Source organism: Trifolium pratense, linkage group LG3, assembly GCF_020283565.1.
Source record: "Trifolium pratense cultivar HEN17-A07 linkage group LG3, ARS_RC_1.1, whole genome shotgun sequence".
NCBI lineage: Eukaryota > Viridiplantae > Streptophyta > Magnoliopsida > Fabales > Fabaceae > Trifolium > Trifolium pratense.
In genome coordinates, this window is record NC_060061.1 from 33,620,420 (window position 1) to 33,639,962 (window position 19,543).

The 19,543-nt window shown below is 31.9% G+C and overlaps 2 protein-coding genes across 2 annotated transcripts; one reads left to right on the forward strand and one right to left on the reverse strand.

The window, feature by feature from the left end:
- Nucleotides 1–628: 628 nt before the first annotated feature.
- On the reverse strand, nt 629–3,799 carry LOC123914483. The gene is made up of 3 exons (XM_045965677.1): nt 3,618–3,799; nt 2,251–2,493; nt 629–833 (listed from the first exon to the last, which is right to left on the reverse strand). The coding sequence occupies exons 1-3, from the start codon at nt 3,633–3,635 to the stop codon at nt 786–788; spliced, it is 309 nt and encodes a 102-aa protein (XP_045821633.1). The 5' UTR covers nt 3,636–3,799; the 3' UTR covers nt 629–785.
- A 9,644-nt stretch (nt 3,800–13,443) lies between these two features.
- Nucleotides 13,444–19,364, forward strand: LOC123913582 (ABC transporter F family member 5-like). Its single transcript, XM_045964368.1, is given in 10 exon segments — nt 13,444–13,713; nt 13,716–14,416; nt 14,878–15,219; nt 15,588–15,728; nt 15,818–15,997; nt 16,098–16,253; nt 17,455–17,556; nt 17,648–17,776; nt 18,735–18,839; nt 18,952–19,364. Coding segments are annotated over 10 exon segments (2,100 nt in total). The 5' UTR covers nt 13,444–13,565; the 3' UTR covers nt 19,048–19,364.
- Nucleotides 19,365–19,543: the final 179 nt, after the last annotated feature.

Genomic DNA, 19,543 nt, shown 5'->3' on the forward strand with positions numbered 1-19,543 from the left:
TGAGCAAGATCAACTGAGGAAGAAGTCTGATGCAAAGCACTAGTGACAATGAGGAGGCACCCACCTCTGAGTCAAAGGTAAAGAAGGACAATACTACTATTTGACCCCAAGTTATTGAGCTCTAATGCAGGATACTGCAGTATTTTCAAGGCAGTTCTCTGCACTGTCTTTACTTTTCTTAGTTGTGTTTAGCATGTTTAGGTTCCAACTCCTAACTTTAAACTTTAGGTTAGAATGGTTCTTGCATCATTTGTTTTTGAAGAATGTGCTTGCATCTTTTAATACCAAGTTCTTCACAAAACATTATGTAATTTTGTTGATTTAAAAAGAAACAAAATAGTGAAAAGACTAATTGGAAAGTAAACAGGTTTCACTATAGATTATAAGCTTCTTTTTTTTTTTTTTTTTTTTTTTTTTTAAGATTATAAGATTTACTTTCCTGAATTCCCTCATGGCATATTTTGGAGCTGGTAGTAAAGTTTTCTTAGTCTTGGGCAACATTTATAAATTATATGTTTCCTTTGATTCCTTTATTCTTTAACTCAAACCGTCCTCCCCAAAAGAAGTTAGTAATTTTAACTAGAAATAACATAAAATATGTCAACTTGTCAAAAAGAAACATAGAATATGTCAAATTAAACACATAGAATCCTCATTGAAGATTGAGAATTGTTTGTTTTTCTAAAGAACAATGGACAATTAATATATAACCAATAGCAAAAGCATAACTGTCCTAATCAACAATCTATATAAGACACGAGAAAGGTTGTAGACACCCTTGAATATCATGCTTTTATACAACAGTTGAAGTAGCTCAGGAAGCTCCTCCTTGTCTGTAGAAAGAGAGAGAAATTTTCAATTAAAAAAATATTTTATGCACCATAAATACTTATTTTATGAATAGAGAGAATGAATATGATGCACATAAATAGTTTTTTTTTATGTAACAGTAACACATCTAAATCTAAATTCTAATAAAGATTGTAAAATACTATAATCCCACCTATCATCATGTTTTGGGACCCTCCATTACCAATGAAATGATTACACCAATTATCCAATGCATGTGCAACAAAAGAGTATCATATATTATGTCATATGATAATGTTTATTTATATCCTTTAACCTAACCACCGCCCTTGCTAAAAATAATGCATTGTATAAATCAATAAATGTATAATGTATAATAAAAAGTAGTATTTTTTTTTTCTTTGGATAGAAAAACATAAGTTTCCACTACCAGCTTTGGCCAAAGAAGCATATGACAATTATACCAGTAATTAACCAGCAAAGTCCCTGACCATAGTTTTGTGGCGTTGTTTTTTAAAATCCTAGTACTACTACAACCTACTTTCCACCATATTATTCTTCTCAGTACTTTCTCCTCATACCATGTTCCAATATTACTAGTACTATTATACAGATATTTTATGTTCTTTGCTTGTTGACTAAACTCCTCAATTAAACCGTAAAAGAAGTTGGTGACAAACTCATTGGTTTTATGAAAACAAACAAAAAAAAAATGCAAAAATCACATTGTAAAAACCACAAATATCGGTCATAGTATTAGTCATTCTCAAGGACTAATGTCTATTCCCAACGGGGAACATACTTGCCATTAACAATTCTTCAGGATATTTGCATTTTCAAGGACTTGAGTCATTCGCCAAAAAAACTAGATTAATTCATACTAGTACACACACATAGACAACTAAAGAAGGGTCATGCTAACTAGTGACTGAATGGACACTAGTTAAGGAACCAAAAAAAAAGGTAAATTTTGCATTGAAAACAACATTGATTTTAGATATATTGACTATACAAGTTTCAAGATTATTATACTAACTAGTGCCCTTCCATTAAAGAATATAAGAAAAAAAATCACTTCAACTTGAAGAGGGAACAAAAGAAATGATTGATTTGAGTGATTTCTTATGGAAGAGTATGAGGAATTCTCCATGTGAACTCAAGCCATAGTTTAACTATACCTATTGAGTAAAAGATTCATGTTATCATGTATATGCATGCAGTCAATTAAATCCATTTGAATTATTTTCTAATAACAAAATCTACCAGAGAAGTCATTCATCAACAACAGCTAATGTAATACAGTAAATAACAATGCTTACTCATTTGAGCAATATAAATTTTTTGCATGAACTATTATATTACCATCATTAAGTGGTGGTTTAAAATAGTACTTTAGTAGCTAACAAAATAAAGAACGGCAAAGGTGAAAAGACAACTTACAACTGGAGAGTCAGTTTGGTGGTAATGCGGGTGCTGACGCTCATTGTTATCGGTGTTTATAGTATTTGTTTTGGTAGAATTGGCAACCAACTCCTCCTCATTTCCAAGACTTGCTCTTGAAAGGTTTGTCTTATTTTGCTTCCTCATTTCCCGAATTTTTGAAAAATCCATCGAATAGTCCGGCATTGGACCCTTCTGATCCCAGTCCCCAAATGCTGGAACTGATAGCCAAGGGCCATTTTTCTGCATAGAAATTAATTAAAGGTCAGAGGAATGATGAGATCATCATAGCAGAATTTCACATTATGAAATGCAAAATCAGTTGTTAATTGCAATATTTGTGTTCTTCATTGTACAGTAATAAATTCTAATTAAACAAATGAATGAGTAATAATTGTTGAAAAGTTTTGACTCCTAAACCAGCAGAACCATTACAAGCAGAGGCAAAAATAATTTTTAAAACAGAAGACTCAATTTCAAGTTAAAAAATTAGTATTTTCCTAATAGCATACTCCCTCTATTCCTTATTATAAGAAAAAATTTACTTTTTAGATTCATAGAATGTTTGATGTATCTCGTCCATAAGCTAGCTTTTAGCTTATAACGAATAAGCTAGCTGATTGAATTTGTAGTGTTTGGTAAAATTAGTGGTTGAACTAGCTTATAAGTATGAAATGACATAAAAATATATGTTTAATTAATATTTAATTTTTTTTCAGCTAAGATGACAGGGGTAAAGTTGGAAGAAAAATGATAAGATATAAGCTACTTGTAATAACATTTGAGAAATAAGCTATAAGCTAGTAAAATAAGCTATAAGCTGTTTTTGAAAAACCTTTACCAACAGATTTTTTTTATCATATGAGCTTATAGCTATAAGATCAAAATATGGCCTTACCAAACAGAGCCTAAATCACAGTGACGGAATTTAATAATCAAATTTTTATGCAAATAGATTACCGATTAATTGCAGAATTCAACAACATGAGAATTGAAATCATCATATCAAAAGCTTTAACACAAAATTAATATATTAATGAAATTAAAGAGCTATAAAAGAAAACAATATCATCAACATATTAACGCTGACATCTACTACAGAGTCTAGCATACTATTAACAAAAAGAAAATCACAGAAACTTTATTTATTAGGTTGAAAATTAATAAAAAAAAATAAGAAGAAGAAAATACTCTGTTCTCTATAATTTCTCTGTTGAATTAAAAAAAAAAACTCTGTTACGGAGTAGAATTCAACCTAACACAGAAAACAGCAATTTCAAGCAAAAAAAAAAAAGAATGGTGCTGCAAAAATTTGTTTGAGTTTGCTACTACTTACTACTGATAGAGAAGAGTGAGGAAGTTATTACCTCCTTATTTTGTTCCATGGATTGATGATAGTGATTTCAGATTTTGAGAGAGTTTATGAGAAAGAGTTTGTATCTCTGATTGGGTTTTGAAGAAGGGTTGGTTACTGCCACTGGCTATATACACCTGTTTCACCGTGTCTGTTATCAATCTTCTTTTCTTTTTTCTTTTCTTTTTTTCTTTTTAGGAAGAGAATTAAATTCTCAAAAGGTTCATTGAATAAATGCATAAAAGAATACATTTAAGGGTCTTGTTAACATGTGCCCTAAGGGCACATGTTAAGATATCCAAATATAGAAACTCAACATTTAATGATGCTAGAAATTTAATGCTTCAAATGTTAAAAAGCACAAATTAACATTTAATGGTTTCTATTTTTGTTTCCTTAACATGTGCCTTAAGGGCACATGTTAACATTCTCCTACATTTAAAATAAATACTAATAAATTTGTCAATAAATTGGTATACTTTAATTTATATGCGTGTAAAGTTATTTTACACATGCGTCCAATAATATACAACATATGATGTATGGTATTTAAAAACACATGATGTGTCACGTTCATTAAATGATGTGACAACACATTATTGGATGCATGTGTAAACAATCTTTACACTGACAGCGCACAACAATTAAACTCAATTAAGAATACTAATAAATTTGTCAATAAATTAAGAATTTGCTTTAAATGGATATATTTTTACAAACAAATCGTTAATATATGTTAGTAAATTTGGAAAATAATATTGTTTATTGGGTAAGAATCAACTAAAATTTGGAAAAGATTTTATAATTATTTTTTGAAGTAAAAAGATTTTATTATAATTAGAAAATGACAGAGGAATGATCATATGAGCTTAACTCAATTAGCATAACATTATATTATATATGCAAGGCGTGTTGTCACGATTTTTGAACTTCGATCATCTCACCGATAAAGAAGAAAAAGAAAATGAGAGTAATGTTATTGGTTTTATTTAATGTGTTACCTTCTTTACGTGTTGTGGTACCCGTCTCTGACTCTTGCCTTTCGGTTTACTAGCTGTCTACCCAACACAACAGATATTCCCTCACTTGCCAGCTAGTTATTGCCTCGTCGTTTTTTTATTTTTCCTTATCTTTGAGATGTAAGAATTATTTTATTTTATTTTTAAATTATAGGTATTTTTCGTACGTAACTGCATATACTAATTCCCTGGAGATAATTGAGATCTATTTAAAGGATTGATCCCTCCCAACAAATGTTTCTCGATAAACACCGACCGGGAATCGAACCCAGAATCGATGCAAAAATAATTTTTACTAGTAACTAATAAAGAAAAAAAATAATTATTTGTTCAGCTTTAGCTAAATTATTGCCACTTTTGAAGGATGAATGACTGCCATAAATTCAACAAATATAGTTGATTGGTCATAGTTGAATTATACAAAGTTGCTAAATTATTTGTAGAATTCTACGTATAGATTTTCGATGGTTATATTTAAATCTCAATTACTTCATAAAAAATGACACTTCTTTCATTTCTTAAACAACATGAGATAGTTGCATAGGCTGTTTCTTCTTATTGTATGGGAGTTTTTATTCTCTCAACATCTTTAGAAAAATACATAGAAAACTGCTAAACTCATTTGGGTGGATGGGTGCGAAAGGTGGAAATCAAAAAAGTATTCGATGGATGAGTCATGAGTTGGAATAGGCTTACTAGGAGGAAAAAAATGGGTGGTATGGGGTTCAGGGCATACATGACTTTAATTTAGCAATTTTGGGTAAGCAGGGTTGTAACTTCTTAACTAATTTAGAGGCTAAATATTTTGAATTTGATTTTTTTAGGATCGTTCTCGGGACATAATCCTAGTTATGTTTGGCGTACGTAACATATGGTCTTTCCGAATAGTGTTGAAAGAGGGCTATCGTTGGAGAATTGGTGATGGTTCGTCGATTCAAATATGGCAGACTTCTTGTCTTCACAATGAGAGCAATCTTTTCATAATTACTCCCATCAAGTAGTGCACAAGGTTAGCAACTTTATAGATGAGGAATAAAGTTGTTGGAATACTCAACTTATTATTACGATGTTTAATGAGAGAGATGTCAGATGTGCAAGAAATCTTACAAATACCTATTGTGAATTATGGTACAAATGATGAAATTATTTGACGCTATGACAAAAAAGGAATTTATACTGTTAAAAGTGCTTATCACGTAGAGTTGTCAAATCGGGCTACCCGACCCTAAATGGGCCGACTCAGATGGGCTTCGGCTTTTTCGGGCCAAGCTAATATTTAAGGCTCAAGCCTTACATTTATTCCGGCTTGGCAGCATGACCCATACTGACTAGATTATTTTAACTAAACAGGCTACATGCCCTAGACAGACCGACACGTATGAACTTTGAGGTTTTTTCAGGTCGGGCCAAAAATTCCATATTTAAATTCAGCCTTTTTTGGGGCAGGCAAAAAAGCAATAAAAAATTTAGGCTAATATTTTAAGACTCAAGTCCTACATTTATTCAGGCTTGGCGGGTCAGCTTTTAAAACTTTTGTGGCTAATAAATTTTGGCCACGCCAAAAAACAATCCTAGATTCGTCCCTGGTGATTGGAATAAGCTTTGGGCACTTCATATCATCAGGGTTCGAATTCCGGACCACTTCATATCGAGAAGGTGAAAATGTGGAGGCTTGGGAGAGATTGTTTTCCAAATAGACTATTGAGTAAATGTGTTGAGTGGTAATCAAATTGTGTTATATGTCAAACTTACAATGAAAACAATTGCATATTTTTCTTTGTTGCACTGAAAATATTACATGTTGAAGAAAGATACAGTAATGGAATAAGCTTGAAACACCAGTACATCAGGCTGAAAGCTTCAAAGACGTGTTCGTACAGTTATGGCACACTCGATTTGTTCTAGCTTGTTACTTTTGCCATGACAACTTTAAGTCTATGACCAATACAAAATCTGCAGTTTTGGGGAAAACAAGACAGAGACACCGGAGAAGAAGGTAAGCATGGGTGCTTGTGTGCGTGACACAATGAGGTCTTTCATCCTCACAATGTTTGCTTATAATAATGGAGTCATGATACTAGCTGAAGGTGAGGCTTGGGCAAGGCCTATTAGCAGGTACAAAGTGTACTATACATAGCCGAGCCTCCATTTTACGGGGCCTCAACAAATATTTATATGGTAGTAGGTCTCTAAAAAAGTATGAAAAAAATTGATTCACAAAAATAAAATAAGAATTCAATTTTTTTCTAATCTGTCTTTTATTAAAAAATAATTTGAAAGGCTCAACTAAAATGGAAATGGCTATGCTTCTGAAAAAAAACATAAAGTGAAAAAAAATACAATATGAAATTTATTTGATGAGTTTAATTCAAAAACTGTTTGAAGTGAGGTTTTGTTTTTACGTAGCTAAAAAATATTTTGTTGTTATTAATTAGAATATTAATATTTTGTATGTTAGTTACAAAGATGACAATTTTTTATGTTATTAATGTTATTTACAATTTAAATAAGAATTATTCCTTTTAAATTTTTTGCATCTTTTTTTATTATAAGACATCTATTTTTAATATTCGGAACTGGACCTCCAAATAAAGTTAGCATGTCCAGTAACTCGTGTGGTATTTGAAACGTCTTCCTTATGGTTTGCACCTGGAATCATAATCATCGTACCCTCCACTATACTTATTCTTAGATGGAAAAAAAATTGAAAATTGACAAGAAACTCCAAGAACATTTTTTCTTACCACCTCCCATGATGATTTGCTTAACCTAATTTTTAATACTCATCCAATTTCAATTATTTCTAAAACCAATATATTAAACTTCCACAATTGTTAAATTCATTCCTTATAATTGTGCTTCACAAACCCGTTTCTCCTACTTTTCTATAATTTATGGTTTTGTGCTTATGTAATGGTAACTAACAATAACAGAACAAGACGGTCACGTTTGGTAGTGGGAATAAATTCATGTTTCTCTACGTGTTTAATGCGGAGTGAGAACTAAGAAGGGTTATTTATAGTTAGAAAATCACACTCTGCACCAATTTCATCTTTTTCCTCACACACTTACAATGGAATAAGAATGTTGTTATTTGTGGGAAAGGAGACAAGAAAAATGATGTTTCTTATTTGTGGAATTGAGAATCACACATTTGATTGAAATTCTGAAATTCAAACAGGGAAAAGCAAGAATAGTTTGATGTTGTTTCTTAATAAGGAAATACAAAATATGAACATTGCTTGTAATTTCAGTTTCAATATTATTCACATTATTCACTAACTTATTATTCCTTATTGAAGACAATTCTATTCGAGACCTACATAATGACAATAAAGTATGATAGCTCTCAAAAGAAATTTGTTTGACACAAAAGATCAAAAAAGGGATCTCTGAGTAAGCAGTATCCTTGAACATATTATCACCACTTGTAGAGCTAGCATACTATAACTGAGCCAATTCCATTGGATTATTTGTGTGTGATAGGATATGAGAAAATTGTTCTCCTAAATTTTATAACAAATGATTGTTTATTAACTTGGTTGGTGGGAAATTGAGAATTGCATGTTGACTTAAATTCTGAAATACATGATATGAACGTAATTTCAGTTTTAATATTTTTCACTCACTCTGACCGTAAATTAATTTAGTAAATTCACTTTTGAATTCCAATTTTCGTGCATATAGGTCTTCAGATTAATACATGGGCATAAATATAGGTCTGGTAGAAATTATTAAAAAATATGCGATTTTATTAATATGAGTAAAAATATAGGTCTCAATCATTAGGGCTGGGCATCGGGCGGTTATGGTCGGATTCCGGCCAGAAAAAGCAAAACCGATGATACCCATTGAAGGCAAAAGTCCACCCATCACCGACCGATTACAAGCACGGTTTTGTCGGGTGGTGGACAGGTCGGGTGTCGGATAGATCGGACGGATCTGTTCGGGTAAACTAGATCGTTTTGTGTTTTTTTTTCTGCTTCAGAAAAATCATGAAAGAAACAGAAGAAGAAGAAGAAGAAGAAGAAGGTTGCTCGCTATTTATTGTTTACTATATTTGTCAAAAATCTTAACAGAAGAGAGAAGAATGACTTTGGAGTATGCAAGAGATGAAAAAATTGTAACTTAACTGCATGCTATAGTGGATTTCATGGTCAAAACAGATGACAATGGTGGCGTGGTGTTGTTGCTAGTAGAGTAGTCTCTACTTGAATGACTTTAGAAGAAGAAAGAACACCATGAAAATGCAAGTTGATAATTATTCATGAATAATAGTACTTTTTAATTATTAATATAATAATATAAAAATATTTAAGATTTATGAAAGTGTCTTGGAAATATGCCAAAGGATAGAAAACGTGTCTTGCAAATAAATTTTGGGTCAGTGATTGGTCTTATCACTTTAGGGGAAGTGGGTTTTTTGTGGGTTTCAATGAACATTAAGTACATGTAGGTATTATAGGTTAACAGATTTGCCTCTTAAAAGTTATGATTGGACAGAGTAAAACACTATTATCATTGATTAAGTTATGCAGTCGGTCGGGCCTGGGTATCTGTGGATTGAATAATTCACACCCGCACCCGCCTAGCAATATCCATGTGAAACTGATAAATTCAACTCGTTGACCCGTGGACTATTTAAACCCGACCCGTTTCCTTCAGTTTATGTTGGTTTGCTCGGGTTTCGGTCGGATCATAATTGTTTGCACAGCCCTAGATCTCATATAAATAGTAGAAATAAAATGTAAAAGTAATATGTAATAGAGTATAATGATTATAATAATATTATTTTATTATAATTTAGTATGAAAAGATAAAATTACCCTTAATTATAATGATGTGTCAAAAAGAAAGAAATGACAAGGAGGGATAATTTGGGAAATTTCATAGGACTATCTTTTAATAGATTTATTTATAAGATAAGTTAAAAAGATTTTTTTCTAGTTTGTTTGTAAAGCAACACGTGGATTGAATAGGGTGATGCAGGCCACCCAATATAAACACACTCGTGGCATGACAGGGGTGGGCCATAAAGCGCAAGTATGCACCACACAAAACATACTCGACCAAGATAGTTATGGGCTTATGGCTTTGATTTTGGATGATTTTTTAAAACGATTGGAAAAAAATTTATTTTTATGAAAATTTATTTGAAATAATTTTAAAATTAAGTGATTTTTTGAAATTGTGATATTCAAATTTTTTTTCAATAAAATGATCAAATACCTAAAATAATATTTTAGAAATAATTATTCAAATCAAATTTTCATTGAACCTTTTGTAAAAAGTTTCTTTGTAAATTTTTTTACACGAAATTATGTAACACTATCAGAATCTATTTAAAAAAACATATATAACAAATAGGCCCTCTATCTGTTATATCCTTAATCAAGAAATTCAATTTCTCTATGTTTATACTTGATTTTTTTTTCATTTTATTAAGTGAATATTTTGTGTACCCAATTATAAAATTTAATCATTTTTTAAAAAAAAATCGTTGCTCTTAAGCTATTTTTGGATTGATGGTACATAATGAAACGGAGCGGAATAAAATAAAATATAATGGAATGAAGCGGGACGGAATGAAACATAAACTTCATTCCATTGTTTGGACAATTTTATAAAGTGGTTGTATTCCATCTCATTCACTCCAAATTGGAGAGGAAGAAAAATGAGAGAAAATAATGGAATGAGGTGGAATGAATACCATCATATACCACTCCATTCCACTCAATTTTAAAAAATCCAAACAATGGAACCTGTCTCCATACCACTATATACTCCTTCATTCCATCTCATTCCACCAATTCAAACAGAGTATTAATGAGCAACAAACTCTCTTTAAAGATGCTTCAAAAGACGAATTTAAAGCTTACAATTTCCTCAATGATATAAATATCAAATTTCATTGTTAAATTTTATCTTTGTAAGAGAAAAAGAAGATTGTTCAATATTATCAATATTTTTGGTTCATACTTTTATTTTTTCTCACTCATTGATATTAACTAATAATCATAATAATTATAAGATAAGTGCTAAGCACTGTCTCTTAAACATTAGTTAATTATATTAATAAAAAAATTTATTTTAAAATTTGCGTATTCAATTTAATACTTTCACAAGTGTTTCAGTAACACTGTTTATAATTTATATATTTTACTGTGTTATATTATGATTTTTTTTACGGGAGTTATATTATGATAATACTCCTATAATGTAATATATTATGCTATTCAGTATGATCATTATTTTTACAAGAATTATATTATGCTATTTACTATGATCATTTTTTTTACAATAAATTATATTATGATAATATAATATAATATATTGTACTATTATTTTGTCTTAATATTCTGATTTTAAAATAAAAAAGAACATTAAAATTCAGACTTTCAGAGCATTGGAAGGTAACTAAAGATAGTTATTAATCACTTTTTTTACCATAAAATAAAACACATTTATTTGTTAAATAAGATTAACTCTAATAAGTAAACCAAAATATTGAGCTTAAATAGCTAATGAATTTTCGTTATGATGTTTGAGAGTAATCGAGTTCGATTTTTGGTGAAAATATTTTTTGACAAAACTTTATTTAAGAGCATTTATAAAGTACATATTTAAGAGAGTTTCGTAGAATAATGATTTATTTTTTAGGTTTAAATGCAGTTTTGTCCCCTCTATTTTGATTAAATCGGAATTTTACCCCCCCCCCCCGATTTAAAACGCGGACTTTTACCCCCCCCTGTTTTATAATTTTTTGGATTTTGCCCCCCCTAAAATTCTGTTTTTGAGTCACAACTTCAAAGCTTCGCACACAACTCAATTTGGATCAATAATTCACCAAATGGATATCGAAATGACCGTAATCGAGTTATCTTTCCACAGAATCAAACCCCACTAAATTTGGAGTTACAAAGAGAGATTAATTACCGTTTTAGTGAAGGTATGTCCCCCAAAATTTCTGCACAAAATCTGCTTTCGAGTCACAACTTCAAAGCTTCGCACATAATTCCATTTGGATCAATAATTCACCAAACGGATACCGAAATGACCATAATTCCATTTCGGTATCCGTTTGGTGAATTATTGATCCAAATTGAGTTGTGTGCGAAACTTTGAAGTTGTGACTCGAAAGCAGATTTTTGCAGAATTTTGAGGGACATACCTTCACTAAAATGGTAATTAATCTCTCTTTGTAACTCCAAATTTAGTGGGGTTTGATTATGTAAAAAGATAACTCGATTACGGTCATTTTGATATCCGTTTGGTGAATTATTGATCCAAATTGAGTTGTGTGTGAAGCTTTGAAGTTGTGACTCGAAAACAGAATATTAGGGGGGGCAAAATCCAAAAAATTATAAAACAGAGGGGGTACAAATCCGCGTTTTAAAATAGGGGATAAAATTCTGATTTAATCAAAACAGGGGGACAAAACTGCATTTAAGCCTATTTTTTATTTTTTCTTCTCATTGGATGAACTATGGTAGGGTGGGTAGGTAGCAATGAAATTGTTCAACTACCTTTTATGACTTGCTTAAGTGAGCATATTTAAATTATGGAAAATGCTAAACAGTGATGGGCATTGGTTAAAGATATCAAAATGAAAATTTTATCTTGAAAATTGTGAATTCAATACCTTAAAGATGTAAAAAGTTATTATCTCTCATCATTAATTTTGTTCTTTCTTTCTTTTTTTAGTATGCTTAACTAGTGCTTCGGAGGCACTGTTTAGCATGACACTTAAATTATTTTGTATAAAAATATGAGTTGCTTAAAAGTTGCATTATTTTATATCATTGATATAAAATGTGTATGAGTTACATGAGTATAATTTTGTATGAAATAAAAAAAATTATAAATGATCTATATGATATAAACTTTCAATTCAACAGTAAATTTTGTAAAATTCATATTTGATACAATGAAATCGCTAACTTGTGCACTGTGCACCATATGGTGCATGCACGTTAGAAGTTGCCTATAAATATTAGTTGTTTTGGATATATATCAATTGCATGAGTATGACATGATATTATAAAAATCACTGTGCATAAAACTAAAGATGATTTTTTTGCAAAATTATCATTAGAGATGCTCCAAGTGTTAAGCTTAATTTATAGTTGAATTGATTAAGAATATTCAACTTCAATTCTTACCCAAAGTAATTATCATATAGATTTTATTAAAACCAAAATATATTTATTGGCTAAATCCAAAAAATGAAATGGTAAAATATATGGAAATATTTTTTTTTTAATAAATAGAAAGACATTTGACAAACAACTCAAATTCAAACATGCAATAGGTATATCATACTTTTGCTCAAAAAGGTATATCATACTTAAATAGAAATTTTTACGGTAAGGGATTTTTCTGCAATTCGAGTTTGTTGATTATTTCCTATCATCAATACGTCATTTAAAACATTTCACGTTAAAATTCTTAATTTAAAAATTTGAAAAAAAAATCAAAACTAGTTAATTTTAAATGAGAATGAGAAAATCAATTTCATAAATAAGTGAGAATATGAATCAAAATTGTAATCAAACTAATTATAAAATAAAAAGAAATTTATTCACCAATCGTTAGTTAGTTCAATGATGGTTGACGCTTAATTTGGTAGGAAAGACCACGATTCAATCCCCGCAATTACGATCGGGAGGAATCTGAAATCACTTGATGTCAGAACTGATTACAAACCAGATTAAATCAATAGTAAAAGAAAATAAAAAAAAAAAGAAATTTATTCGAAAAAGAAAGAAAAAATAAAAAATAAAAAATAAAAACTCCATTAAATTCACTAGCCGCAGAATTTTGCCAAACATTTTGGTGGGGTAGAGAAGCTTCATCATCCTCCTTTCTCTGCCTCACACCTCTTCTTCTTCTAGCTAAACATTCATCTCTAACCGTCGAAAATATTCCGATCATCAAACACAATGGAATTAGCCGGTAAACTCCACCACCTCGACCTCACCGGAGCATTCATTCTAGACTCACGACGTCTACCACGCACCCTAACTCACACTCATCTCACCCCTAAACCCAACACTAACACTAATTTAGTTTATCCCAATCGATTCTTTACCTCAAAAAACCTAATTACACTTCACGTTTATCCGCTGTAACAGCGGTCGACGATACTCCAATAGCAGAAGACGATATCGAATCTCTATTTTCCAATACTTCAACCGATGAACGACGCGGCAAGAATAAACAATCGAGTACAGGAGCTTCCAGCGTTTCGTCTGGTGTGAAGTTGGAAAATATAAGTAAAACTTATAAAGGTGTTACGGTTTTGAAAGAGGTTAATTGGGAAGTGAAAAAAGGAGAGAAAGTTGGTTTGGTTGGTGTAAATGGTGCGGGGAAAACGACTCAAATGAGGATTATTGCTGGTCTTGAAGAACCGGATTCGGGAAATGTGATAAAAGCGAAACCGAATATGAAAATTGCGTTTTTGAGTCAAGAATTTGAGGTGTCACAGAGTAGGACTGTGAGGGAGGAGTTCATGAGTGCTTTTAAAGAGGAAATGGAAGTTGCTGGAAGGTTGGAGAAAGTGCAGAAGGCTCTTGAGGGTTCTGTTAATGATTTGGAATTGATGGGGAGGCTTTTGGATGAGTTTGATTTGCTTCAGAGACGAGCACAAGCTGTGAATTTGGATGTTGTTGATTCGAAGATTAGTAAATTGATGCCCGAGCTTGGTTTTGGTACCGAGGATTCGGATAGGTTGGTTGCTTCTTTTAGTGGTGGATGGCAGATGAGGATGTGTCTTGGCAAGATTCTACTTCAGGTATATTGCACAACATGGTATACTATTGGGCTATAATATAAGTTACATACACCGAAAAATGACACTGATGCTAATTTGAGAAAATCGAATAAATGAATGTAATGCATGCGTTAGTGTTGGAGACCGACACACCTTCAATTGAAAGTGTCTGTGCTACACAGGTGATAGGTATAGGGTATTGCAAATTGCATTTTTGTTGAGAGACAGTGATTCTAGTGTAGGTATATAGTTAATAATTAGGAAGATAATCTTTACGTCTCATTTATATTTAAATAATAGATCAATGAAGGGTAACCTTAGGCTGTACCTATTATTAACCATATGCTCTAATTGTGATATAACCAATGTTACTTTGTAAGGAATGTTACTTGATGTGCATATATATATCTTTGATGTTGATTACGTGCGTTTGAAGGTGAAAGTATTGCTGATAAGAATGACAACGTGTCTTTAATTTGCAGGAACCAGATTTGTTGTTGTTAGATGAACCGACTAATCACCTTGATCTTGACACCATTGAGTGGCTTGAAGAATATCTTAACAAGCAGGATGTGCCGATGGTTATCATTTCCCATGACAGAGCTTTTCTCGATCAACTATGTACAAAAATTGTGGAAACTGACATGGGTGTATCCAGGACATTTGAGGGAAATTATTCTCAGTATATACTTTCAAAGGCAACTTGGATTGAAACACAGTATGCTGCATGGGAGAAGCAGCAGAAAGAAATTGAACATACAAGAGAATTGATAAGTAGGTTAGGTGCCGGAGCAAGTTCGGGCCGCGCTTCTTCCGCTGAGAAGGTATATGTGATCAACTATTTAATTTAGATAGATATAACATTGTTTGTACTAAATGTTAACAAGTCAAATGCACTCATTAAATGGGTCAAGAACCAATTCTCCCAAAATCACAAGGATCAAGATTCATGAATTTATTTATCTAGCACTGTGATTGCCATAAGTTTAAGTGACCTTAAATAATATTCACTTAAATAACTTAAAAACAGTACAGTTGTGTTAATTACTGAAATAGTTGCATATTGCAATGCATCCTTCCACATTGTAAATATTACTGTAATGTTTTGTTGTTCACTTATATTTATTTTTTGACTCATTGTTCACTTCTTATGCTATTTGCTTAATAGAATTTCCTTCGTATGTGACAACAGAAATTGGAAAAACTTCTGGGAGAGGAACTAATAGAGAAGCCATTTGAACGGAAACAAATGAAAATCAGGTTCCCTGTGCGTGGAAGCAGTGGTAGATCTGTTGTAACAGTTAGGAACTTGGATTTTGGATTTGAGGATAAAGTGAGTTAGCGTGATATTTTTATATAAAAAGTAGTGTTAAAATGTTAAAATGTTAAAAGACATCATCTGATCAAGTTTTTCTGTGCCAGACACTTTTCAACAAGGCAAATCTTACACTTGAAAGGGGAGAAAAGGTTGCCATTCTCGGTCCAAATGGATGTGGCAAGAGTACTTTACTAAAATTGATTATGGGTTTAGAGAAGCCAACTGGCGGTGAAGTTATCCTTGGGGAGCACAATGTATTGCCTAACTATTTTGAGCAGAATCAGGTTCGCAACTTTAACTGAGGAAATGCTAACTGGTGCCATCAGTTCCAATTCTTCATTTCAAAACTTTTATATTTTAGTGCTGACTTGATTTATTTAACAGGCTGAGGCGCTTGATCTGGAAAAGACAGTGCTTCAGACAGTAGAGGAAGCTGCAGAGGACTGGAGGAGTGACGATATTAAAGGACTTCTTGGGCGTTGTAATTTTAAATCTGATATGCTTGATCGTAAAGTTTCTCTATTGAGTGGTGGTGAGAAGGTAATATCTAGATCTGTGTTTTCTTTTCCAGTTGACATTCAGTTAGCATTTGTGAACAATCGGAGCATTCAAATTCTTGCTTATTTGTGTTATTTCTATGATTGAATGGTTTGTTTTTTCAACATCAAGTTTGTAATTCATATGTAATTAGGTTTAACCGAAAGTTGCTTCTTTACCCGCAGATTAGATGAAATTGCTGTTAAATGCACTAGACATTTTGAAAACCTTTTTTGCTCTCCTTTGAAAGGTGGTTGTTTGTTGCTTGAGTAGTATCTTTAAAATGTCTGTCTTTAGAGAAATTTAAGAAACAATAATTAAAATAGCCATGATGATGTTAAGATGCATAATCCAACTTCGAACGTTGAGGTAGTGGATTCTTTTTATCCCTCTCTTGGCAAATGATTTGACAATTTTGGGAGATATTCATATACGTGCATCCTTTGGGCATTTCATGTACTGTAGCGTCAACCGTCAAGTACAGTATATATATATATATATATATATATATATATATGGGGAGGGATCAAATTACACCGGTGTAACATTAGAGTAATGTTACACGGCTCAATAACGGTTCAACGAATACAAATTTTACAAAATCCACCGTTGGATTGAAAGTTTATATCATATAGATCATTCATGTTCAATTCTATAAAAATCTAAAATCATTTGATATGTTATTGAGATTGATCAAGCTTAACGGTATTCAATAAAAACACATAAAACGTTAATCTTGATCGGTCTCAATGACATATCAAACGATTTTAGATTTTTGTAAAATTGAACATGGATGATCTATATGATATAAACTTTCAATCCAACGGTGGATTTTGTAAAATTTGTATTCGTTGAAGCGTTATTGAGCGGTGTAACATTACTCAAATGTTACACCGGTGTAATTTGATCCCTCCCCTATATATATATAAATTCTTTTAATTTCATTAGGCATGATTTATTCCTGCCAAAAAAAGAAGGAAACATGGTGCTATTAAGTTCTCGCAATGGCAGGGTTCTGGGTAGGGTCAAACTCATTGTGTTATAAGCGCCTCTGTTTTACTCCTCACAAATATATAATTTTTAAATTAAACTGTTTACATGCTTCTATGATAGCTTCCCTAGTTTCATCACGGTGTTCTACTCTCTTTCTCACTAAATTCGTATTATGCAAAACTATTTGGAGTTAATAGTCTTGTTTTACTAGGCACGATTGGCTTTCTGCAAATTCATGGTAAAACCATCAACTCTGCTTGTTTTGGATGAACCAACCAATCACTTGGATATACCTTCTAAAGAAATGCTTGAGGTCTGCCTCCTTTTTACTTTTTTACATTTCTATGCATTTAATGCTCACTATCACCCATCAGCCTAATAATGATTCATAATTCTTCTATCAGGAGGCAATATCAGAGTATGAGGGCACTGTTATCACAGTATCTCATGATCGGTACTTTATAAAGCAGATAGTTAATAGAGTGATTGAAGTAAAAGATTGCGATTTACAGGATTATGCTGGAGATTATAATGTAAGTCATTCGATTTCCCCCTCTCTGCCACTATCTTTTCTGCAGTCCATTGATTGTGTAAATATACTTTTTTTTAAAGATTTGGAGTTAGTTGAAACAGGGTAACTGAACTTTATTCTTGATATAATCTGTTTTAGTAAACATGTTATTAGTTGGATTCTTGGCAGTATTTTGATGTGTAATACTATCTAGATTCAATGGATGCCTGACTTCACTCAATTCTCACTTTTCTTAATTATCTGCATTGCCCTCTTCTAGGTGACCTTGTTTGTAATTGGTCTCATTTCTCCCATCATACTGTAAAATTTGAGTAAAATTGTGTAACTCTTTTTATCCCTGACAGATTTCTTCACTTCATTTTGGTTCCTTTGTGATACAGATTTAACATTTTCACCAACATATCTGAATTTTAAATCGAGTTTTTTTTTTCCTTTCAAACGTAAAATATAATAATGAAGTGAACAGTCTGCTGGATCCTTTGCTCAATTTGTTGCAGTCTTTCATCACACAAGTGGAAGGATATAGGGACGGGAATAAAAGTGAGTATAAAAAATGATAGTGATTAGTGAGTACACCTGTGAGGGATCTAAATGGCAAAATAACTTAGATTTGATTGGAGAGGGTCAAAAATAATTTTTTACGAACATAAAGGGGCAAACTGTTGCTAATGCCCTCACTGGAGGGATTCATGGAATAATGGATGATCTATGTGTGTTTATGTAGATAGCCTTATATTGTGTTTTAGATGTGTTTATGTAACTTAATTTTGAGGGTATAATTTATCATGTTAATGGCAAATTTGTGATTGTGTCTGAAGCTATTTTTTCATTGATCGATTTAATTTTAATGGACATATCAAATGGTAATATTCTACGGAATAATCTTATCCTATTTTGTATATAATGAATACTGCATGATCTTATAAGCTTCTAACAAGTATGAATCTGAAAATTTGCAGTATTATTTGGAGAAGAATCTTGATGCTAGGGAAAAGGAGCTTGAACGCCAGGCAGAGCTTGAGGACAAAGCTCCTAAATTGAAAGCCAAATCTAAGATGTCCAAGGTAAACTTCTTCTTTCAAACAGAGATATGAATGAAGCGGTAGATAGTATCAAAGAGCTTCTATGATAAATTATACTAGATTCCATTACTTATTTATTTAATTGCAATATCAGGCTGAGAAAGAAGCAAGGAAGAAGCAAAAGATGCAGGCCTTTCAGGCAGGAAAACAGAAGTCTAAAAGTGCAAAAAACTCAAAGAGATGGAATTGAGTAGTAACCCATTCCATTACACCATATAAGAAGAGCACAATCTTAGACTTGTTCACTGCGTGAGGAGGATAGATGGTGAAGTAGCATATTGAGTTAGCTACGCCTTTGTATATATCATGTCTCAATGTACTAACTTTGAATATAATTGATGATTAGAATATAGAAAAGCTCGATTATAGCATTTGTGATGATTCCAGTAAAGTTTGCAGTCTCAACAACTACTTGTTTTCAGTAATTAGAAGGGAAAAAAAAAACTGTTTCGCCGGACCTGTAGAGCATCATGGTTTTTTTCAGTAATAAAACACATTAGCTGCTAATTTTCGTAGTTAATTCAACTTTTTCTAGTGGTGTGAGGAGTTCATGATTCTTAAATTTTTAGGGTGGTTAGTCATCCTTGTTTTCCCTAGGATCAAAGAGTTTAGTTGGATTCCTACTTAATGCGATATGATTAAGGGCAATAGATGGTGCTACTAGAGGTTGTCCTAGATGACATTGT

Coding starts and splice junctions, on each gene's coding strand:
- LOC123914483 (XM_045965677.1), bottom strand. Junction 834..2,250: donor ACCAAACTGACTCTCCAGTT/GTAAGTTGTCTT, acceptor CTCTTTCTACAG/ACAAGGAGGAGCTTCCTGAG.